This window comes from Papio anubis, unplaced genomic scaffold (genome assembly GCF_008728515.1).
Source record: "Papio anubis isolate 15944 unplaced genomic scaffold, Panubis1.0 scaffold271, whole genome shotgun sequence".
NCBI lineage: Eukaryota > Metazoa > Chordata > Mammalia > Primates > Cercopithecidae > Papio > Papio anubis.
In genome coordinates, this window is record NW_022162795.1 from 2,165 (window position 1) to 26,558 (window position 24,394).

The following is a 24,394-nucleotide window of genomic DNA, read 5'->3' on the forward strand; positions in this document are numbered from 1 at the left end:
AAAGCTGTTGGACTTGGGGGAAGTGATTTGTTTGTGCTTTTTCTACTGTTTCTGCGTCTTGACAGCCTTCCCTGGGTGTGGCTTCGTCCATGAAACCTTTGTTGGTTTGTGTGTGCAGCAGATGGGGCCGGAGGGCACGGCTTCCCCCCAGATGTCCATTTCACCCGCGGCAGCTGAACCATGGCCCCCGGTGCCAGTGTCTGACCTTGGGGAACGCACACCCCAGCTCGGCCTCTGCGGCCCTGGCAGTTTCTCCCCTTCCTCCTCGGGGCCTTTCTGTTCTGGGCCCCTCCTTTCAGGAAGGGAGCCCCTGAGCACGTGGGGGGGAATGGCCGCGGAGCCCGAGGCTGGGACCTTGAATGGTTCTGGCTTCTTCCCAGGGCCTCTCCCTGCAGTGAGAGTGCTGTGTCCTCTGCATCCTGAGTGTGTCCTAAATCCTGAAGGTGGGGTGAGGGCACACCCGGCACTCCTGGGTGTGTTTGTGTGTGGGTGCATGCAGTTTTTTTTTTTTTTTTTTTTTTTAGAGACAGGGTCTCACTGTCTCGCTGAGGCTGGAGTGCAGTGGCACTATCTCGACTTGCTGCAGCCTCTGCCTCCCAGGCTCCAGCAGTTCTCCTACTTCAGCCTCCCAAGTAGCTGGGACTACAGGTGGGTGCCCCCACACCCCACTAATTTTTATATTTTTAGTAGAGACGGGGTTTCACCGTGTTGGCCAGGCTGGTCTCGAACCCCTGAGCTCAGGCGATCTGCCCACCTCAGCCTCCCAAAGTGATGGGATTACAGGCGTGAGCCACCGCACCCGGTCCCATCTCACTCGATTTTTAGTACAGCTGTGACTAATTCCAGGTGAAGTTGGCTGGTGGGTCTTTTGTTATTTCTCTTAAGTTCTAGCCTCCTTTTTAATATTCTAAATTTTCCATCTCTCTTGTAAGAATTTGCCCTTTTGGGCCAGGTGTGATGGTTCACACCTGTAATCCCAGCACTTTGGGAAGCTGAGGCAGGTGGATCACGTGAGGTCAGGAGTTTGAGACCAGCCTGGCCAACATAGCGAAACCCTGTCTTTACTAAAAATACAAAAAATTACCCAGGTGTGGTGACAGGCATCTGTAATCCCAGCTACTTGGGAGGCTGAGGCAGGAGAATCGCTTGAACCCAGAAGGAGGAGGTTGCAGTGAGCCGAGATCACGCCATTGAGCTCCAACCTGGGCAACGGGACCAAAACTCAGTCGGGGCGGGGCGGGGGGGAGAATTTTCCCTTTTGTTTTCTGTAAATACGGTTTAGAAGTTGTCAGCATCCTTCGCTTGTCGGGCTGTGAACTGGATGACCCAGACGCCTGCCCAGCAGACAGAGAGGCCCTAGAACTCGGCAGGGGACAGCTTATTTTAAAACGTAATTTTCTGGCATCCTGCATGGCTCCTCCCTGTTTCCATCATGCACTGAGGTAAATAATAGAAATACTTAGAAAAAAACTTGGATTTTCCAAAGTTCGGTGGTCCTCCCTCACTGTCATAGGCATTCGGTCCCCGACAGGTGGTCCCGCAGAATCCTCGCGGAAGTAAACCATGGACACTGGCGCCTGCGTCCAGGGAAGCCTCAGCCGAGGCGCCTCAGTGTGATTTGAACGTGGGGTCCAGGGGCCTGGCCTCTGTGGGGGCTGCCATGGGGGCTGCTGTGGAGGAGGAACTCCTCAGAGTTCATGGCGCAGCCCCGCTCGCTGGTACCTGGGTGGACACCGATCGGGGGAGAGAACTGAACTTTGGGGTCTGACACCGTCTGTTGATCTGAAGCGTTTAACTCATGGACTTCTAATTCTCTCAACACCGTGTGGGAGCAGCAGGCCCGGCGGGACCCCATCGCACCCCTCTCCCCCTCCCCGCCTTCTGGAGGGGCATGGACGCAGAGCCGTGTCCTCCCATTGCTGAATGTGGGGGTGACTGTGGGGTCGGCGAGAGGGGGCAGCTCACTGTGGCTTGTGGCGTGGCCCCCCTATCCTGTAGCTCTGGAAATTCAACCCTGAGCCCTGGGGGCCGCCTGCTCCTCTCCTCTGCTCCATCAGAAGAGAAAAGACAAGAGCGGCCTCGGCTGGGCAAGGGCACCCGGTACCCTGCCCTCAGAGCGGAGGGAATGCAGCTTCAAGTCAGGAGAGCTCTGAAGAGGACCTGGGAGGGCAAGTGGCCCCTGCTGTGGTCCTAGGGGCCCCTGCTGTGGTTCTAGGGGTGTGGCTGCTCTGCCAGGCGTGACTGGTCCTGACTTGCGACCTCCTCGTGACGTGTCCCCTGCTGTGGTTCTAGGGGCGTGGCTGCTGTGCCGGGCATGGCCGGTCCTGACTTGCGACCTCCTCTGTGTGCTGGTTGCAGGCGATGAGCATTTCCAGGGTTGGGCCTCTTGTTAGTGTGGTCTAGGGTGTCCCGTCGAACGCATCTCCCAGTGGCCTGGCGTGCTGTGCAGGAAACAGAGGGGGACACGGCGGTCCTCACTGTGTGTCCACTGCAGCTTTGTGGCGTGGGGTGCTGGGGTGGGGATCCCACCACCTGCCCGGTTCTCCTCATCATGAATGCACCGTGGTTGAACAAATACAGCCCGGCCATGGCAATTTTGCACAAGAATGGGATGGTGGTCACAGATTTCTGAATTTAGAGAACCATTAAATATGCAGGCAGCAGGCACAGAGCAGCCGACACTCAGAGGGCCTTTGGGGATGGTTCTGGAACATTCTAGAAAAACTGAACTAGTTTCCTTGGATTTGTAGGACCAATAACCTTGGCTTGGCTGTTAAATTAAACAGATGGCAGTTTCGTTAGTAGACCACCAATCTCTGACATCCCTTTCAGAGGACTTGCTGTACTTCTCGTTTGATTCCGTTGAACTTTGCTCTGCTTACTTTTATTCCTTTTTCAGCATTTCAGCAGTAGGCTGGCCTCCTCCCTGTTAATAGTCATTGTTCACCCAGTAGAAACCATGAAAAGTGTCATTTAGACTCAGAACATGGCTGCCCACAAGTTGTGCTGGGCTGGCGCTGACCTGGGGCCTTGAGGTGTGCGCTGCCTTCATGTCTGCAAGCAGCACAAAGATGCCGACTTCACACAGACAAGAAGAGGATGTGCCGCTGGCTGGCCGACGGCCGGGGACAGGAGGCTGTGAGCCCCACATCAGCCGTGCCTGGAAATGTGGGACACGGCCTCTGGAGTGTTGCCGGTGTAACCCCCCTCACTCTTTTAAAGAGTCAAGGATTCTAGGGACAGCCATGGCGGTGCGGTCCCGCCTCCCGTGAAGCTCATCCCAGCTCCCTGCAGTCCCCTCCTGGGGGCACTGCTTCCAGCCGGCTAGTTACTGGAGAAGGTGGCTGAGCCCAGGCATCAGGAGGCGTTTTGCAGAGAACAGTCTCAGCTTGTCTTTGTTTTGGTTGTGGTTTAAAGGCTGTTTCCCTCTGGTATTTAGAGGATGAATCGAGAACTTTACCTTGGTTCTGGATCGAGACTGGAATCGTGAACAGTTACCAACCAAAGGGATTTAGTGGATGTGCATTTTCAGGCAGCCCAGGCCGGCGCGCCTCGGTGTTCTCATCAGGAGAGCATTTCTGCAGTCCAGACGCGTTCACACTCCGACTCCCTCCACCAAAACCCTCTGTTGGAATCACTTGGCTCCCAGGAGAGAGACCCACCCTGGAGAAGTCACGGGTGGAGACCCCAGACATTTGGGGTCGGCCAGCTGATCAAAGCACTTGAACACCTGCCTCCAGCGAGACCCCCGGGTCATCACCGGGCTCGCACCGCATACCGGGAAGATCATCGGTGCTTCTGGAACTCTCTAGAACCCAGCGGCTGGTACGCGTTCCCGTGGGTGAGACTCCTCCTTTCCTGTGTTCCCAGGGCCTGGGTCCCTTTGAGGGTCACTGATGGCAGAGCAGAAGCCCCTCCAGCCTCCACCCTCCACCCTCAGAGCCACAGGATGGGCTCTGGGGAACCGCCAGACCCAGCCCAGGGAGCCGGCGCTGCCTCCCCCAGCTCAGGTAAGACACCAGGGTGGCCAGCTTTGTCTGGGGCAGCTGGGCCAAACACTGGGGGCGCGGTGACCCTGATACCCGTGTGCTCGTGGCCACGACCCAGATGAGCCTGGGCACCTCCAAGGAGGCTCTTTGGTGGCACCTGCTCTCCATGTGCCCTTCTCTGCCACCCTCAACTCACCCAGGTACAGAGAAAGCCCGTTTTAGGTCAGCCAAGCTGTTCTCTTTTGCAGCAGTAATTGTTCCACTCCCATAGCAACAGGTTGTATGAAGTTGAATTGGTTTTTATATTTTGAGCAATTTTTTTTCCCCTAACGTAAAGACATTCAATTCATGTCGCAGTGGGTTGGAAACATCAGTTTCTAGAGCTCAGTGGTGGCGGCTGGTCCCTTCCAGGCCCGGTCACTGCCTATTTCTGGCCAAGCCCCGACTCAGAGGCCACTGCCCCAGCCGGAGCTGCGCAGAGCCCTGGTGGAAGGTGTTCTCCTTCCTGTGCCTGAAGTCGCAGGGTCTCTTCTGTAAAGAAAGGGCCATGGGGCGTGTTTGCCTCCTTGGAGAAAAAAAATTCTTTTTTTTTTTTTTTTTTTTTTTGAGACGGAGTCTCGCTCTGTGCCCCAGGTTGGAGTGCAGTGGCACGATCTCGGCTCACTGCAAGCTCTGCCTCCCGGGTTCACGCCATTCTCCTGCCTCAGCCTCCTGAGTAGCTGGGACTACAGGCGCCCACCACCACGCCTGGCTAATTTTTTGTATTTTTAGTAGAGATGGGGTTTCACCGTGGTCTCGATCTCCTGACCTTGTGATCCGCCCGCCTCGGCCTCCCAAAGTGCTGGGATTACAGGCGTGAGCCACTGCGCCCAGCTGAAAAAAAATTCTTTAACAAGAGCTCAACCCACTTTTTTTTTTTTTTTTTTTATTGAGATGGAGTCTGGCTTTGTCGCCCAGGCTGGAGTGCAGTGGCGCGATCTTGGCTCACTGCAAGCTCCACCTCTAGGAAGCGATTCTTCTACCTCAGCCTCCCAAGTAGCTGGGACTACAGGTGCCCCGCCGCCACGCCCAGCTAATTTTTTGTATTTTTAGTAGAGACAGGGTTTCACCATGTTAGCCAGGATGGTGTTGATCTCCTGACCCCATGATCCGCCCGCCTCGGCCTCCCAAATTGCTGGGATGACAGGCATGAGCTGCCTCAGCCTCTCACAGTGCTAGGATCACAGGCGTGAGCCTCCTCGGCCTCCCAAAGTGCTGGGATGAGCCTTGGTGCCTGGCCTCAACCACACATTTTGGATTTTGAAATTAATTGCTATTGCTACACGAGTCATTTCTCACAGGATAGTGTTGGTGGTGGGCGTTAATGTTTTGTTAATGCATATTTTTTTTAGTGTCTCTTCATTGAGAATTAATTACAGTCTTCCTTTCCAGATGGCTGTTGACAGGCTGTCTCTGTAGCGACTGGACAATGTCCCAGGTGAGTAAGGGTGGCAGAGCATCCACCTAGAAGTCTTGCCGCTTTTATCCCATCCTGACGGTCTGTAACTTGTCTGTCTCTGGTTCTAGATGGACACTTCTCATGGCGTGGAGAGCTGGGCGGAGCTGTCCTCTTCCAGTGTTGGCTCCGCTGGCACCAGGGTGGGTTTCTGCAGGGCCTGTGGCCTGTCCAGGATGCCTGAGGAGTCTTCTTTCAGCCCAGGCCTGGATGGACTTGCCCAGCCCTGGGAGCAGCCAGTGTCAGGACGGCTTGGCCTCGCCTGGAGCTCCTTGGGTGCTGACAGCTTTACCCTGAGGCCAGCTAAGGAGCCCCGTGAAGCAAGTGACAAGCAAAGGCACCTGCTGGAAGTGGTTTGGGACAGAACTGTGGGTGCCTCTGGTCTGTGTGCTGGAGCCAGCGTTTGCATTTGCCTCGATGCTGCAGCCAGGGCTTTGGTGACCAGGTCCCGGTGGCCGGCTAGGTGCAGCTGCCCATGCGCGAGAACTCTCAAGTGTGTTGGAGCAGGGGGGAGCTGGGTGACTGCACAGCCGTGTCTGGGAGGGGACGTCTGTGGAGAGCTGTGACCGGGAGCCGGTGTGTGCCTTTCTGTGGTCATTTCTCGAGTCCTCTGCCGGCCGCTGCCAGGTGAAGGCGTCTCCGTGCCCAGCTGGTGGGCAGGTGGGGCAGGTGGACCTCCAGCTTCTGCCTGATGGGGTTCAGATGACCGAGATCCCACGGGATTGCCAACATGTGGGGACGGGGGCTTTCGGGGACAGGAAAACATGCCCCCATCCATGGGAAGTGGAGCCACACAGCTCTAACCCAGCGACTTTCTAGGAAGATCTAAGGACACAGCCTGCCATGGCGTCCTTGGTGGTGTGTGCCTGGCATGTGCGTGGCGCTCTACGTGTTGGCGTGGAATCACAGGAATGTGCTGCTTTTCAGAAAGAGCGCCCCGCGGTGCCCTCGCCCGTCCTCGTCAGACGAATTAGGTTCAATGTCAGCTTTCTATTCAGAGCAGGTGGTTGTGGACTTGTTGAGCTCCGGGGACCCAGAGCAGCAGGTGGGCTCGGGAGGGAAACAGGCATCCCCCATTCCAGATTCTGGAATCACCAGAAGTGCCATCTGGCAGGGAAAGTGGCGTGTCGGGGGAGCCCACTCCCAGACCAGAGACGTGTCCCGCCATCTGCCCAACAGCCCATCCCCTTTCCGGAAGGTCCCCTCTTCACTCTGCCAGTCTTGTCTGCTGGAGCCTCCCCTAGTTGCTCAAATCTTTATTCCTGAGATGAGTTTCTGAAGATGGAGAAAAGTGGGATTTCTAGCGAGGTTTGGGGCATTTTACCAAAGGTGACTTGCGCTCTGCTGGCATCTGCGAGAGTCGGGAGAGCAGTCCACACAGGCCGCGCCTTCCGAGCTGCCAGACACCTCTTTATGCAAATGCCTGTTGGAACTGTAATGTCAGTCGTAGAGAAAATGAAGCTTTTCTTTTTTTATTGGTCACAATGGGATCTCTTGGCCAGGCGTGGTGGCTCATGCCTAAAATCCCAGCACTTTGGGAGGCCGAGGCAGGTGGATCACCTGAGGTCAGGAGTTCAAGGCCAGCCTGGCCAACATGGTGAAACCCTGTCTCGACTAAAAATAGAAAAATTACCCGGGGCTTGGTGGCGGGCGCCTGTAATCCCAGCTATTCAAGAGGCTGAGGCAGGAGAATCGCTTGAACCCGGGAGGCAGAGGTTACAGTGAGCGGAGATCACGCCATTGCACTCCAGTCAGGGCAACAGGAGTGAAACTCCCTCTCAAAAAAAAAAAAAAGATCTCTCAGCTGTTGGACCTGAGATGATATGTCTCAACCTGGGCACCGTGACAGAAGCAACATGTGGCATCTGACTGTGAGATTAGCCCACGCCTAGGCTCTGCGTTCATGGGTGGGGCACACCCTGGTGCTGTTGAAGCAGAGGCATCAGAGGCTGCACGACGACTTTGCCCTTTGCTCTCCAGGGTGAGCAGCAGGTGGGCCCAGCAGGGAGAGAGTTGTCTTGGGGGATTGATAAGGAGGCCTGATTGTAGAGATTCTCTCCGCACCATTTTGCTGAAAGAGTTTGGTTAACTTTTTGAAAACAATTTAAAAAGCATAGACATGTGCCATAGAACCTAAAAAAAAATGTTCGTGGCAGATAGTAAAATGATAAAGGCTGTAAGAACATTTTTAGGATAGATAGCAGTATGACTTTATCCTTACTTCTGACATTCTTTCCCCTGAAACTACACAGACATTCATTCAGCATATAAAGTTTTCAGGCCGGGTGCAGTGGCTCACGCCTGTAATCCCAATACTTTGGGAGGTTGTGGCAGGAGTACTGTTTAAGCCTGAGAGTTCAAGACCAGCCTGGGCAACACAGGGAGACCTTGTCTCTACAAAAAAATTTAAAATTAGCTGAGTGCGGTGCTGTACATGTGTGATCCCAGGTACTCGGAAAGCCAAGGAGGGAGGATCGCTTAGGCACAGGAGGTTGAGGCTGCAGTGAGCCGTGATTTCACCACTGCACTCCAGCTGGGCCACAGAGCAAGACCTTGCCCAAAAAACAAAAACAAAAGCAACACACACAAAGGTATTTTCAGCACGTTCCCTTAAATATTTCTTCTCCTGTTTTGAAATATTATTGCTTAGAGATTAACTTCAAAGAGATTTTTAAAAAATGTATCAGTAAGTAACATTAGTCTTCCTTAAAAAGAGAATTTCCATAATAAAAGCCTGGTTCGTTCTTTAGGTCCCTTCATTGCCACAAAGCTCGCTTCCTGTCTACAAAATTCATTCTGGGTTTCTTGGCATATTCACCGTTTTCACAAAATGTGAATGACCTCACAGACCTGGGTGCCCATCAGTATAGCAGTCCTGTGTGTCTGTGTGTGTCTGTAGAAATTAAGACCTCAAGCTGGGCACAGTGGCTCATGCTGGTAATCCCAGCACTTTGAGAAGCTGAGGTTGGAGGATCGCTTGAGCCCAGGAGTTCAAGACCAGCCTGGGCAACCTGGTGAAACCTCATCTCTACAGTTACTCTGGAGGCTGAGGTGGAAGGATCGCTTGAACCCAGGAGGTCGAGGCTGCAGTGACCCGTGATTGCACCACTTCACTCCAGCTGGGCCAGAGTGAGACCCTGTCTTAAAAAAGAAAAGAACCCCACACACGTAACCCATCCGGGAAGGGGGCCAGTGCAGGTGGGACAAGGCTGTCATCCTTGAGAGAAGAGAATACAGACAAGCTGCCCTTCACCCCAGCAGTGTTGCTGGCGTATTTCCCAAACCCTGGAACAGGAAGTGGAGCCTGAGCGGACGGCAGTGCACGGATACAGAGATTGTCCTTCAGGGTAGCCAGAGGAGCCGGGACTTGAGGGGTAAAATCCCAAAAGGCAAGAAACAAAGAGGAGGACCCCAACCTCTGCATACAACTGCCCCCCCCCCCACCACCCCAACCCTCTAAGCCACACACACACACATGCACACAGAGCAACACTGCAAGAACCAAGCAGAACAGTGCTGGGTGGGAGGCTACGCCACATGGCAGCACAGCAGTGATCTCCGTGCTCATGCACGTGAAGACACAGGCTGGAGGCCAAACCCCGGCAAGGTGAAGGAGATCCAGGAAACACCCTGGGCTTTCAGGTGAGACCCCAGAGGGACCACATCTCCTGAAGAGGGACCACATCTCCCGAAGAGGGACCGCATCCCCCTGAAGAGGGACCACATCCTCCCGAAGAGGGACCACATCCCCCTGAAGAGGGACTGCATCCCCCCGAAGAGGGACTGCATGCCCCCCAAGAGGGACCACATCCTTCTGAAGAGGGACCGCATCCCCCCCAAGAGGGACCACATCATCCTGAAGAGGGACCGCATCCCCCCCAGGAGGGACCACATCCCCCCGATGAGGGACCACATCCTCCTGAAGACCCCCGAAGAGGGACCGCATCCCCCCGAAGAGGGACCACATCCTCCTGAGGAGGGACTGCATCCTCCTGAAGAGGGACCACATCCCCCTGAAGCTTACTTCCTGCCCTTCACTCATTCCCCAGGAGTAAAACTAAAAACAGAATCGGACCAGTCCTAAAAGTTAAAATGAAGCCTTCACGGGATCAAAGGAATTCTCCAGAATCTACTTAGCAGAGACAAAAGCAAACCACCACCATTATAAAAGACAAACTTAAGTGTCTTTGGAAAAAGATGCCAATGTCTAAAGTGTGGCCTCCTTCTTTGATTTGCCATATCTAGCATCTACTAGGAAATTACAGGGCAGGTTAAATACAAGGGCCAAATGACTAAAACCAGCCAGAAAAAACAGATATTGCAGTTATCAGGCAAGGACTTGAAGACATCTGTAACATATGCAAGAAAATTGAGGAAATGATGGATAAGATAGATTAAAAGATGGGAGACTTTCAAGAGAATTTGAATGTATAAAAAAGAAGTGGGCTGAGAACAGTGGCTCATGCCTATAATCCCAGCACTTCGGTAGGCTGAGACGAGCAGATCACCTGAGGTCAGGAGTTCGAGACCAACCTGGCTAACATAGTGAAACCCCATTTCTACTAAAAATACAAAAATTAGTTGGGTGTGATGGCACGCACCTGTGATCCCAGTTACTCGGGAGGCAGAAGAATCGCTTGAACCCGGGAGGCAGAGGCTGCAGTGAGCTGAGATCGCACCACTGCACTCCAGCCTGGGTGACAGAGCAAAGACTCTGTCTTAAAAAAAAAAAAAAAAGAAGTGGAAATTTTGGAACTGAAAATAAAATATATGAAATGAAGAATTATTTGGAGAGTCTAAAAGCAGTCTGGACACAACAGAAGGTAGGATGAGCAAACTGGAAAACCGGCTCATGGAAAATATCCATGCCAGGGCTTAGAGAAAAATCGAAAAGAATGAGGAAAAAGGCAAAGAGACATGTGGAACATAGTGAAAATGCTTAATGTATGTGTAACTGGAGTTCCAGAAGAGGAAGGGAGAGAAAATGGAGCAGAAGCAATAGCTGAAGAGATAGTAGCTGAGAGTTTCCCAAAACTGATGAAAGATACCAACCCACAGATTCAGGAACCTCAGTGAACCCTAAGCAGAACAAATACCACACAAAACAATAAAACAACAACAACAAAACAATCTAGTACATTATAGTCAAACTGTTGAAAACGAAAAACACAAACATCTTGGCTGGGCGCAGTGGCTCATGCCTGTAATCCCAGCACTTTGGGAGGCTGAGGCGGGCAGATCACCTGAGGTCAGGAGTTGGAGACCAGCCTGGCCAACATGGTGAAACCCAGTCTCTACAAAAGTGCAAAAATTAGCCAGGCATGATGGTGGGTTCCTGTAATCCCAGCTACTCGGGAGGCCGAGGCAGAAGAATCACTTGAACCTGGGAGGTGGAGGTTGCAGTGAGCCGAGACTGCGCCATTGCACTCCAGCCTGGGTGAGAGAGCAAGACTCCGTCTCAAAAGAAAAACAAAAAAAACCCTTAAAAGCAGCCAGAGAAAAAATGCTTAACATTCAGAAGAACAACACTGGTGGCTGACTTTCCCAGAAACCACAGAAGCTAGAAGATAATGAATGACGTCTTTGAAGTGCTGGAAGGAAAAAGGTGGCCAACCTGGAACTCTATACCCAACAAAAATATTCATCACAATTTTTTTTTTCTTTTTTTTTTTTTTTGAGACAGAGTCTCGCTCTGTCACCCAGGCTGGAGTGCAATGGTGCGAACTCTGCTCACTGCAACCTCCGCCTCCTGGGTTCAAGCAATTCTCCTACCTCAACCTCCCCAGTAGCTGGGATTACAGGCGCCCGCCACCACACCCAGGTAATTTTTTGTATTTTTGGTAGAGACAGGGTTTCACCATGTTGACCAGGCTGGTCTTGATCTCCAGACCTTGTGATCTGCTGGCCTCGCCTCCCAAAGTGCTGGGATTACAGGCGTGAGCTGCTGTGCCCAGGCTTCGTCACAAATTAGGGGTATATAAAGCATATTGTCATGCAAACAAAACCAGGAAAATTCATTGCCAAATGACAAGAGGTACTAAAAGCCCTTCAGGTGAAAGAAAAAGTATCCCAGATGGGAGCGCAGAACTGAAGAAAGGAGTAAAAAAACACCAGAACGTGTCTGAGCACAGGAGCCGTGCCTGTGATCCCAGCACTGTGGGAGAATGAGGAGGGAAGATTGTTTGAGGCCAGGAGTGTGACACCGACATAGCAAGATCTCATCTCTACAAAAAAAAAAAAAATTAGTTTTTATTTTATTGATTGACTGAGACAGGGTCTCACTCTGTCACCCAGGCTGGAGTGTAGTGGTTTGATCTCAGCTCACTGCAACCTCTGCCTCCTGGGTTCAAGTGATTCTCGTGCCTCAGCCTCCTGAGAAGCTGGGATTACAGGCACCCACCACATCCGGCTAATGTATTTTATTTTTAGTAGAGACAAGGTTTTGCCATGTTGCCCAAGCTGGTCTGGAACCCCTGGCCTCAAGTGATCTGCCCACCTCGGCCTCACAAAATGCTGGGATTACAGGCATGAGCCACCGTGCTTGGCCTATAAATGTTTTTTTGTTTTTGTTTTTGTTTTTGTTTTTGTTTTTGTTTTTTTTTTTTTGAGACGGAGTCTCGCTCTGTCGCCCAGGCTGGAGTGCAGTGGCCGGATCTCAGCTCACTGCAAGCTCCGCCTCCCGGGTTTACGCCATTCTCCTTCCTCAGCCTCCTGAGTAGCTGGGACTACAGGCGCCCGCCACCTTGCCTGGCTAGTTTTTTGTATATTTTTAGTAGAGACAGGGTTTCACCGGGTTAGCCAGGATGGTCTCGATCTCCTGACTTCGTGATCCGCCCGTCTCGGCCTCCCAAAGTGCTGGGATTACAAGCTTGAGCCACTGCGCCCGGCCAAATGTTTTTTAAAATTAGCTGGTTGCGATGGCTCATGCCTGTAGTTCAGCCACTTGGGGTGGGAGGATCGCTTGAGCCCAGGAGGTCAAGGCTGCTGTGAGCCATGGTTGCACTGCTGCACTCCAGCCTGGATGACAGAGCAAGGCAGTCTCTTTTATATATATATATATATAAAAGCACCAGAAAGGGCAACTGTGTGAGTAATAGAAAAGAATCTTGATTGTTTAAAGCAACAATTATAATTTTAGGGATTTTTAAACCTAAATAGAAGCAAAACATATGACACTATTAGCATTGGGGTAGATGAGAGTTAACTTTCGTGTGGTTCTGGTTCTTTATAGTCACATGAATGATGACTAAAAGTAGTAAAATAAAGTAGTGTGATTCAAAGGCTCAATGAGGAGAAGAAATGGAATAATACTTGATCCAGTTTGGATCTGTGTCCCCACCCAAATCTCATGTTGAACCGTGAGCCACAATGTGTCCCCACCCAAATCTCATGTTGAACCGTGAGCCACAATGTGTCCCCACCCAAATCATGTTGAACCGAGCCACAATGTGTGTCCCCACCCAAATCTCATGTTGAACCGGGTGAGCCACAATGTGTCCCCACCCAAATCTCATGTTGAACTGTGATCCCACGTTGGGCATGGTGGCCTGTGGACCTTCGTGAATGATTTAGCTCCTCCCTTTGGTGCTGTCCCATGATGAGACAAGATCTGTCAATCAACAGCATGGGCACTCCCCCATGACCCTCCCTCTTGCTCCTGCTGCCGCCGTGTGAGACACTTGCTCCCTCTTTGACTTCTGCCGTGATTGGAAGCTTCCTATGGTCTCCCTAGAAGCTGATGCCACCATGCTTCCTGTATAGCCTGCAGAACCATGAGCCAGTTAAACCTCTTTTCTCATAAATTATCCAGTTTCAGGTATTTTATAGCAGTGCAAGAATGGCCTGATACAATACTTGATTAATTTGAAAGAAGGCAAGAAAGGAGGAATAAGAACAAAAAGCATAAAGGACAAATAAAAAACAAGACGAGGCCGGGCGCGGTGGCTCAAGCCTGTAATCCCAGCACTTTGGGAGGCCGAGACGGGCGGATCACGAGGTCAGGAGATCGAGACCATCCTGGCTAACAAGGTGAAACCCCGTCTCTACTAAAAAATACAAAAAAAAACTAGCCGGGCGAAGTGGCGGGCGCCCAGGGGCCCAGCTACTCGGGAGGCTAGAGCAAGAAGAAGGCGTGAACCCGGGAGGCGGAGCTGGCAGTGAGCTGAGCTGCCGACCCCACACCACCGCGGGGGAGAGAGCAAGACTCAGTCTCAAAAAAAAAAAAAAAAAAACAAGACGATAGCCTTACACCAGCCACATCAATAATTACATTATTAAAAATGAACAAAACACACGCCCTGTTTTTAAAAACTATTTTTTGGCTGGGTACAGTGGCTCACACCTGTAATCCCAGCACTTTGGGAGGCTGAGGTGGGAGGATCACGTGGGGCCAAGAGTTTGAGTCCTACCTGGGCAACATAGCAAGACCCCATCTCTAAAAAAATTAAATAATTAGTTGGATTTGGTGGTGCACACCAGTGATCCAAGCTACTTGGGAGGCTGAGGCAGGAGACTAACTGAGCCCAAGAGTTTGAGGTTACAGTGAGCTATGATTGTGCCACTGTACTCTAGCCTGGGTGATGGAGCAAGACCCTATCTCTACAAAAGAAAGAAAAGAAAAGAAAAAGACGAATCAGCAAACACCAAAAAGGAAGTCAGTATAGAAGGCTTAATATCAAAGTAAACTTTGGGAAGTATTACTCAGAGGGACTGGCATAATGATAACTAGTCAATTCAGTAGTAAAATAGAACAATCCTAAATGTGTATTGCTTCTAACGGCTCAGATTTTTTTTTTTTTTTTTTTTGGAGAGGAGTCTCCGTTGCCCAGGCTGGAGTGCAATGGCACGATCTTGGCTCACTGCAACCTCTGCCTCCCTGGTTCAAGCAATTCTCCTGCCTCAGCCTCCCAAGTACCTGAAGTACCTGGGAATACAGGCATGTGCCACCACCCTGGCTAATTTTTTTGTATTTTTAATAGAAACAGACTTTCACCATGTTGGCCAAGATGGTCTCAATCTCCTGACCTTGTGATCCACCCACCTTGGCCTCCCAAAGTGTGGGATTACAGGTGGGAGCCATCGCTCCTGGCAACAGCTCAGTTTTAAAATACATGAAGTAAAAGTTGGCAGAACTAAAAAAAGAGATAAGTTCACAATTACAATTGGGGGTTTTAAAACACTTCCCTCTTGGTAATTGATAGAACAGCAAACAAAATCTCAATAAGGATAGAGAAGATTTGAACACAGTTTTCAAATGTTAAATTCACCTTGAATTCCTGGAAATAAACACATCTGGTCACAAGCTGCTATTCTTTTTCTGTATTATTGGATTCAGTTTGCTAATGTTTTGTTTGAATCTTGCATCTGTGTTCATAGAGATACTGGCCTGCAACAGCACAATTAATCCAATTTGAACATTACACCAAACAAGTGCAGGATATTCCAAAAGGACAGGAAACATTTACCAAAATAGACCAACCAGGGCCATAATTCAGTTCAACAAATATCGAAGGATTGAAATCAGAGAGTGTACTCTCTGACCTTAGCAAACTGGAATTAGAAATCAGTAACAAGACACTAGAATGTCCCCCAAATGTTTGCAAATCAAATAGTATCACAAGTCAACCAATAATTCACTATGGAAATGATAAACTTTTTTTTTTTTTTTTGAGACAGAGTCTCACTCTGTCATCTAGGCTGGAGTGCAGTGGCACGATCTCTGCTCACTGCAACCTCCGCCTTCTGGGTTCAAGTGATCCTTCTGCCACAGCCTCCTGAGTAGCTGGGACTACAGTTGCCTGCCACCACACCCAGCTAATTTTTGTATTTTTAGTAGAGACAGGGTTTCACCATATTGGCCAGGCTGGTCTTGAACTCCTGACCTCATGATCCGCCTGCCTCGGCCTCTGAAAGTGCTGGGGTTACAGGTGTGAGCCACAGTGCCTCGCCAAAATATTTTTAACTGAATGATAATGAAAAAAATGCTGTATCAAAACTTTTAGGCTACATCTAAAGCAGTATTTAAGGGAAACGTAGAGCTCTAGTTCCATATTAGGAGAGAAGAAAGGTTCTAAATTTGTCAAGAAGAAAAAGAATAGCAAATTAAGCCCAAAGGAAGTAAGAGAAGGGAAATAAAGAATAGATACCAGGCTGAGTGTGGTGGCTCATGTCTGTAATCCCAGCACTTTGGGAGGCCGAGGTGGGTGAATCACTTGAGGTCAGGAGTTCGAGACCAGCCTGGCCAACATGGTGAAACCCTGTCTTTACTAAAAATACAAAAATTAATCGGGTGTGGTGGTGGGTGCTTGTAATCCCAGCTACTCAGGAGGCTGAGGCAGGAGAATTGCTTGAACCCAGGAGGCAGAGGTTGTAGTGAGCTGAGATCGTGCCATTGCACTCCAGCCTGGTCGACAAGAGGGAGACTCCGTCTGAAAATTAAAAGAAGAGCTATCGTTGAAGTAGAAAGCAGACATACAAAAATGAACAATGCATCTGGCATGGTGGTGCACACCTGTAATCCCAGCACTTTGGGAGGTTAAGGTGAGAGGATTACTTGAGGCCAAGGAGTTTAAGGTTACAGTGAGCTATGATTGCACCACTGCATTCCAGCCTGGGCAAACCCCAAAACCGAAAATGAACAATGCCCAAAGCCAGTGTGTTGAAAAGATTAATAAAACTGATATAACTCCTATGAAAAGTGATCAATAGATACTGGATAGATAAGATGATTATACACAACTGTATGCAAATATATTTGACAAATTGGAGGAAATGGGAAAATTCCTGGAAAACAGAATTTATCAAAACTGAAGCAAACAGGAAGAGTTCAATAATTGTATGATCTGCTGAGAAAATTGAATTAATAACTTTAAAACCTTCCCACAGAGAAAGCTTCAGGGTGAGTGCCTTCACTAGTGAATTATTTCCAGTTTTAACGGAAGAAAATGACGCCAACGTTACACATATCTTCCAAATACTAGAAGAAAAGAACAGTCTCCAGCCTATTTGAGCTGACATAGTCTTGATCCTAGAGCCTGACACGGCATTACAAGAAAGGAAATTATCACTCAGCAGAGATGCACAACTATTAAAGTCAATACCAGCAAATCGAATCCAGTGATACAGAGGAAGAACCGTGCCGCATGGTCCGCAGGCTCATTCCGGGAACTCAAGGTTAAGTGAGTGGAATCACCGTGTGTAATTCACCACATTAGCCGAATAAAGGAGAGAACCTGCTATATCACCTCAATAAATGCAGAAAACACTTTAGATAAAATTCAGTAGCCTTCATGATAAAAATCAGCAAATTGGAGTATAAAGAAATGTTCTGGCCGGGTGCGGTGGCTCAAGCCTGTAATCCCAGCACTTTGGGAGGCCGAGACGGGCGGATCTCAGGTCAGGAGATCGAGACCATCCTGGCTAACACGGTGAAACCCCGTCTCTACTAAAAAATACAAAAAACTAGCCGGGCGAGGTGGCGGGCGCCTGTAGTCCCAGCTACTCAGGAGGCTGAGGCAGGAGAATGGCGTAAACCCGGGAGGCGGAGCTTGCAGTGAGCACTCCAGCCTGGGTGACAGAGTGAGACTCCGTCTCAAAAAAAAAAAAAATGTTCTGAATCTGACAAAAAGTATCTACCAAAAAAAAAAAAGTTAACCTCCTGATTAATCGTGAAATCATGGTGACTTAGCCTCTGAGCATGGGAACGATACACAGATGCTCATCGTTACCACTTATATTCAGAGTTGGCTGGAGATCCCGGCCTGGGTTGTGTGTGCAGCGCTGCACTTGAGAGCTCTTGCCTTCCTAATGTGTGTGTCAGGAACCTCCCTTGCCCCCCTCCTCCCCAAGTCCCACCTCTTGTCCCAAGCTGTGCAATACAGTGATAAATGAAAGGGGCCAGGCCCTGTGGCTCATGCCTGCAATCTCAGCACTTTGGGAGGCTGAGGTGGGTGAGTCTCTTGAGCCCAGGAGCTCAAGACCAGCCTGGGAAACATGGCAAGACCCTGTCTTTACTAAAGAAAAAAAGAAAAGAAAAAAATGGCCAGGCGCAGTGGCTCACACCTGTAATCCCAGCACTTTGGGAGGCCGAGGCGGGTGGATCACAAGGTCAGGAGATCGAGACTACGGTGAAACCCCGTCTTTACTAAAAATACAAAAAATTAGCTGGGCGCGGTGGCGGGCGCCTGTAGTCCCAGCTACTTGGGAGGCTGAGGCAGGAGAATGGCGTGAACCCGGGAGGCGGAGCTTGCAGTGAGCCGAGATCGCGCCACTGCACTCCAGCCTGGGTGACAGAGCAAGACTCTGTCTCAAAAAAAAGAAAAGAAAAAAATGAATGGAAAGGAATAAGTAAAAGTGTCGTTATTTGTAGATGACATGATTATGCATGTAGAACATTCAAAAGAATATAGAAACCGTTAGATTTTTAACAGGAGAATTTACCAAATACATTGGATATAGAGCCAGTATACAAAGCGGGCTTTTGTATACAAAAGTAAATTGTATTTCTATAAATAACAGTTTCATTTTATAGGATATCAAATGCCTAGGAATAAATTAAACAAAAAATATGCAAAAACTGCTACACAGAAAACTATAAAATATTGCTGGGAGAAATTAAAGAAAATGCTAATAAATGCAGGGATATACTACGTTCATGGAAAAGAAGACTCACAATTGTTAAGATGTGAATCTCCCTAAGTTGATATGTTGGGTCAGCACGATTCCTGTTAAAATCCCAGCAGAGGGGTGTGTGTGTGTGTACGTGTGTGTGTGTGTGTGTGAGTAAATTGACTAACTCCTAATATTTGGAGATGCAAAGGATCTAGGATAGTGATCTAAGGACACCTGGGGATTTGTGTTAATCAGGTATGGTAGGACGCACAGACACAGAAATAACTCATAAAGGGAAGAAGTTTGTTATACCGATTTCTAGAAAGAGGAGGCCCACCATCCTATACAGAGCTACATGGGGAAGCACCAGGGTCAGTCAGGAGGCAGAGGGAGAGAGGGAGATGCAGGCTGGAGCCTTGTTTGGTTTCTGTGGGGAGGAATGGGCAAGGCAGGGTAAGCTGGTTAGGATTGTGTGATTTGAATAATTTCAGCAGGCTCTGGGGCATAGGAGCTGTGTCTAGTTGTATGGCCCAGGGGTGATTAGGGGAGGAGGATACTGGCCGTAGTGTGAGAACCTATGGAGGAGGTGGAGGGAGTGTGAGCTCTGGATGGGTTGGCTTACATATGAAAGGTGTACTCAAAGGTGAATCCAATTGCTATCTCTGGGAACTGGGAGAAGTTCCTCCAGGGTTATTGAGACCCCCTGATGTGAGGGTGTCTGAAACCAGGAAATAAAAGCCAGGGTTCATACAGATGGCTAAGGTGATCTTGGGAAGGAAGGAGAAAGCTGGGGGACTGATATATGCAGGTATCAAGGCTTACGGTGCTGCAGTCATGGAGACGCCGTGGTGTTGATGCAGGGTAGACAAGCCGTCACGGCCAGTGAGGCACTACAAAGCCACCTCTGCAACTCAAAGACGGATGGCCTTTTCAATATGTGGTACTGAGTGATTGTACATTTACATGGAGGAAAAAAGTCAGTCGTGGCTGGGCGTGGTGGTTCACACCTGTAATCCTAGCACTTTGGGAGGCCGAGGCGGGTGGATCACCTGAGGTCAGGAGGTTGAGACCAGCCTGGCCAACATGGCAAAACCCAGTCTCTACTAAAAATACAAAAATCAGCCTGGTGTAGTGATGAGTGCCTATAATCCCAGCTACTCAGGAGGCTGAGGCAGGAGAATCGCTTGAACCCAGGAGGCGGATGTTGCAGCAAGCTGAGATCACACCACTGCACTCTCAGCCTGAATTGACAAACAGGGAACTCCATTCCCCTTTCCCAAAAAGTGAATCACCATTAAGTACATTAAGCTAAGAGATAATTTGGGAGATCATAAATCTTTTGGAAAATTGTGGGAGGAAATCTGCAACGAGCCCAGGCAGGTGTTCAGTCCAGCCCCCCTCAGGGGGCATGCCAGCAAAATGAGGAACTTAAGAGCCAAATCAAAGTATTTCTAGGGCACCAGCAGAAATGAGGGAACTTAAGTCCTGCCAAGAAATCAGAAGCCACCCTCAGGGCATGCCCAACAGAAATGAGAACTTAAGTCACCAAAAGACACATGTAAGAGCCATCAGATCACCACTGTTCAACAGGTCCAAACTGGAACCTGCAGGATGGACATGTGGCTTAGTGGTGCCATGGAGTACTATGCACAACAAACAAGACCAAATCCTCCTCCAGGCAGCAGTGCAGGCCATGTCTAGTGAAGAAAGCCAAACACGAGCATAGGATCCCACATATACGAAGTCCTAGAGCAATAAAACGTGTGGTGATTGAGGGCAGAGCGTGGTCTCTGGGAGTTATAACTAGGGGAGGGCCAAAGGCTCATTCGAGGGTGCTGGGAACACACAATGACTGTTTGAGTGGCGATGTGGGATGTACGTACATAAAGTTCATTGAGCTGTATACGTATTTGCACTTTACATAAGGCTTAAAACGTTTTTGAAAATAATCTGGACATACCACAGTTTTGTCACATTCTAACACAGAGTAAGTGACAGCCTGATACATTTGTAAACAAATGGTACAGTTGATGTTTGGATCCTTTTCTGAAATGCACTTGAAGTGCAGTCTTTTGAAAGTTATATCCATTCCAATTCAATATCCAGATGGTATTGTGATGAAGACTCAGGAAGCAGCAAACTTGACCCCTCCAAAAATGCCTTGTCCCCTGTCTGCCTGCTGGAAGCCAACTGCCAGTCCGTTTGGTTCATGGCTGGTTTCTTGCAGTCTTTGACACTATCATGAAAAGGTTCTGGAATGTTTCCTGGTACAGTGGCTATTTAGGACAGGTCTGATTCTCCTGCAGTGGAAGCGTGCTGTGAGGGGACAGAGGAAGGGCCAAGGGCAGGTGGCCATGCAGCCGACTTGGCGTAGTGCAGGGAGGCCAGAGACCTCCACTCTTCCTCGAGCATAGGGGAGGGCGGCTCCAGTCCAGCATGAATGACTGCAGTGTTTTCGCAGATGCAGTTCTGTACCGTTGCAGCCGGATGTCACTGAATGTCCTATTTTAGGGGGTTCATGCCAGCTTTGATAGCACTGCTTTGCAGTTATTCTTTTGGAAGTTGGCCTTTTCCTTGCAAGAACACCTGATTCCTGGCAAAGGGTTCCGTTTTTAGGACAGATTGCGAGATTGCCTGTTTCCATGTAATGATCTTTATGCTTTTTTTTTTTTTTTTTTTTTTTTTTTGAGATGGAGTCTCGCTCTGTTGCCCAGGCTGGAGTGCAGTGGCCGGATCTCAGCTCACTGCAACCTCCGCCTCCCGGGTTCACGCCATTCTCCTGCCTCAGCCTCCTGAGTAGCTGGGACTACAAGCGCCCACCACTACGCCTGGCTAGTTTTTTGTATTTTTAGTAGAGACGGGGTTTCTCCGTATTAGCCAGGATGGTCTCGATCTCCTGACCTTGTGATCTGCCCACCTTGGTCTCCCAAAGTGCTGGGATTACAGGCGTGAGCCACCGCACCCGGCCCTTTATGCTTTTTTATTTAATTACTGTTACCAAATGGACTTTAAGGCCTTCCTAGTGTTTATGAGAATGAAACTATGTGATGTTAATTTTTCCTAAGATATATAGACTATAAATCACAAATAAATCATGGAAGGTGTTGTTTCCAGTAAGAAATTATTTTAGTAATGACAGCCAGTGAAATTCACTCAACGATCACGGTACTGTCAGTCAAATGTAGTGGGTTGAGCAGCAAACACCCGCCCCAAACATAGGTCTCCGTCCTGATCCTCAGAGCTGTGGATGTGACCCTTTGGAAAAAGGGTCTTGCAGATGCGATGAAGGATCTCCAAATGAGGTCCTCCTGCATTGTCCAGATGGGTCCTAAGTCCAATCACACGTGTCCTTCTAAGAGGCAGACGAGGAAGAGACCCAGACACAGAGAAGGCCACACAGATGGTGGCAGAGACTGGAGCAATGCGGCCACAAGCCAAGGGACAGCTGGAGCCACCAGGAGCAGAAGAGGCTGGAGGGACCCTCCCTGGAGCCCCTGGAGAGAGCCAGGCCGTGCTGATGCTTTGACCTCCGACCTTTGGCCTCCAGAGCTGCAAGAGAGTGGACCAGTTGTTCTGAGCCTCGCACTTTGGTTCTTTGTTATGGCAGTGACAGGAAAATAGAGCAGTAAGAAAAAACTGAAGTGCGTCACAGGCAGCGTCAGAAAATGCAGGGTGTAAGGGGACCGTCCACAGCTGCAGCTCTGCCCTGGGCCCATGGCGTTTATTCTGATGGGGTCATTAACACTGAGTCCTGCTCATGTCCATTCTAAGTTGTTTTTCTAGGGAAAAAAATACAGGGTTTCTATACAGAGATAAATATTTAACATGTAGGTATGAATTAAATAAAAATGGCTAAAATATGTGATAATTCAAAATTTTAATTTTCATGTTTGTATAGGAAGAATAGAAACCATGAAAGAATATATTCTCAAAAGAGTTGTTTTGGGCAGGTGCGGTGGCTCACGCCTGTAATCCCAGCACTTTGAGAGGCCGAGGCAGGTGGATCACGAGGTCAGGAGATCGAGACCATCCTGGCTAACGCTGTGAAACCCCGTCTCTACTAAAAATACAAAAAATTAGCCGGGCGTGGTGGTGGGCGCCTGTGGTCCCAGCTACTCAGGAGGCTGAGGCAGGAGAATGATGTGAACCCGGGAGGTGGAGCTTGTAGTGAGCTGAGATCGCACCACTGCACTCTAGCCCGAGCGACAGAGCAAGACTCCGTCTCAAAAAAAAAAAAATACAAAAAAGTTGTTTTGGGCCAGGCAGGGTGGCTCACACCTGTAATCCCAGCACTTTCGGAGGCCCAGGTGGGAGGATCACTTGAGCCCAGGAATTCAAGACCAGCCTGGGCAACATGGCGAGACCCCATCTTGTTTTTTTTAAAAAAACAAAAACAAACAAACAAGCTGGTCTAAATAAAATAATCGAAAAACTCATTTCCTTGCTCTCCTTTTGCAGTCTAGAATGTGTGGAGCGTTTGCTCTGTTGGGTGTGATGATGTGGGAACCAGGCGCTGTCAGGGTGAGAAGGGTGGCCTGGGGGACGGTGTGGTGTGAAAGAGAAGCCGGGGCACAGTGTGGCTGGCAGAGGACAGGCCAGGAGGAGCTTGCGTTTTCCCGCTCAGGAGCCGCTCAAGTGATGTGTGGCGGGGACGTGCGTGTCCGAACGTGGCCAGCTGGTCAGAGGTGGAGCCGTGCCAGGCTAGGCCTCTTGGTTTTTCTGTCTTGGCTACACAGACATGCTCATTTCACAAAATGGGCACTCCTGGCAGATGCTGAGTTTCCTGTTAGAGCTGCCTTTTGAGATGTCCTTGTCATGGGGGTGTGCCTGGTGCCCCCAGAACCTCAGTAGACCCTCCCTGCCCGGCAAGTGGGGACTACTGGTCAGGAGGGCAGGTGCTTATCCCACTTGTCAGAATTTATCTTCAGGAAGTGGCAGAAGGCTGCAGAGACCCATCTGTAGGAGCCTCACTGAAGTGTCCACAAGGGTGAAAACACAGAAACAAGTGTTCAGCAGTAGTGCCTGTTTAATAAATTATGGTGTTCAAACATCCAAAAGCTGTGTAGTTAAAAATCCTGGCATTGAGGCCGGGCGCGGTGGCTCAAGCCTGTAATCCCAGCACTTTGGGAGGCCGAGACGGGCGGATCACGAGGTCAGGAGATCGAGACCATCCTGGCTAACACGGTGAAACCCCGTCTCTACTAAAAAATACAAAAAACTAGCCGGGCGAGTTGGCGGGCGCCTGTAGTCCCAGCTACTCGGGAGGCTGAGGCAGGAGAATGGCATGAACCCGGGAGGCGGAGCTTGCAGTGAGCTGAGATCCGGCCACTGCACTCCAGCCTGAGTGACACAGCGAGACTCCGTCTCAAAAAAAAAAAAAAAAAATCCTGGCATTGAAAGGTGGTCGCAGTATGTGGAGGGGAAGATGTCCAGCACAGCAGTAAGTACATCGTAACCCCAGGGTGAGCAGCCCTTGGCAGGTGCGTACACCAGGCCTCGGGGAGTCTCCTGGAGGGTCCCGTGGACGAGGCTGCTCCGGGCTCTCTCGGTGGCCCATGCCCAAGTCTGACGTGCCTGTATCTGGGCCTGAGTAGCATAACGGCATTGGGGGTGCTGGGGCCCCCCAGGTTTTTGAGGCTGGCCCCAGAGCACGCACCGTGGAGATGGTGGTGTGGAGTTCCTGCCGCTGAGTGATGTTGGTTCTCAGGTTTGGGGGAACAGAACTTGATTAAACGGGTCTGGCTGCTTCTCTCGCATCCAGCAATTAGAGCCCAGGGCTTTGAGTTGCACCCACGTCTCCCATTTTCCCTGCACACTTCTGGACCCGTGTAACTCTGCAGTGTTTGTTTCTTATCTGCCTCTAGGGAGGCGTCTGATCTGATACCACGCCCAGGGCCTGCTACCCACGGATGCTCAGTGGGGTCCGAGGGCTGGAAGGAGGGTCCTGCAGGGACTGGGCACTGTGTTTGACATTGGCCGTTCTTACCGCTTGCCTCCTGCCTTTGGCCTGAGGGCTCTTGGTCTGTCGTCAGTGGAGCGATGGCCCCTTGGAATGTTCCCTGATGGAAACATCTCCTGAGAGCTGGGGCTCCTGAGCTCCCTGGGGCTCAGCCTTGCTGTCACCGTCCCTGCCAGACAGTGGGCAGGACAGTCTATGCAGATGGTGGGGGAGCCTGGCCTGCTCAGCCCCCAGTGGTGACCCCAGTGCTGACCAGCCCCCAGTGGGTCACGGTGGGAGACAGCCCGTCCTGGCTGCTGGGCTGCGCGGTGCAGCCGTGGTCTGTGGGCCGCGGGGTGGCAC

General features: G+C 50.2%; 1 protein-coding gene across 2 annotated transcripts in view; it reads left to right on the plus strand.

Annotated features, from left to right (window-relative positions):
* Positions 1–1,252: 1,252 nt before the first annotated feature.
* The window catches only part of LOC101007235 (zinc finger and BTB domain-containing protein 46), a 32,696-nt gene continuing 9,554 nt past the window's right edge, over positions 1,253–24,394 (plus strand). The window contains exons 1-3 of one of the 2 annotated variants that reach the window (XM_031661864.1): positions 1,253–4,010; positions 5,421–5,466; positions 5,556–6,529. In XM_031661864.1, the coding sequence (XP_031517724.1) occupies positions 6,328–6,529 (202 nt within the window). In that variant the 5' untranslated portion in view covers positions 1,253–4,010; positions 5,421–5,466; positions 5,556–6,327. Of the gene's footprint in view, positions 4,011–5,175; positions 6,530–24,394 lie in introns of those variants that run through there. The other variant, XM_031661865.1, reaches the window with a different exon arrangement.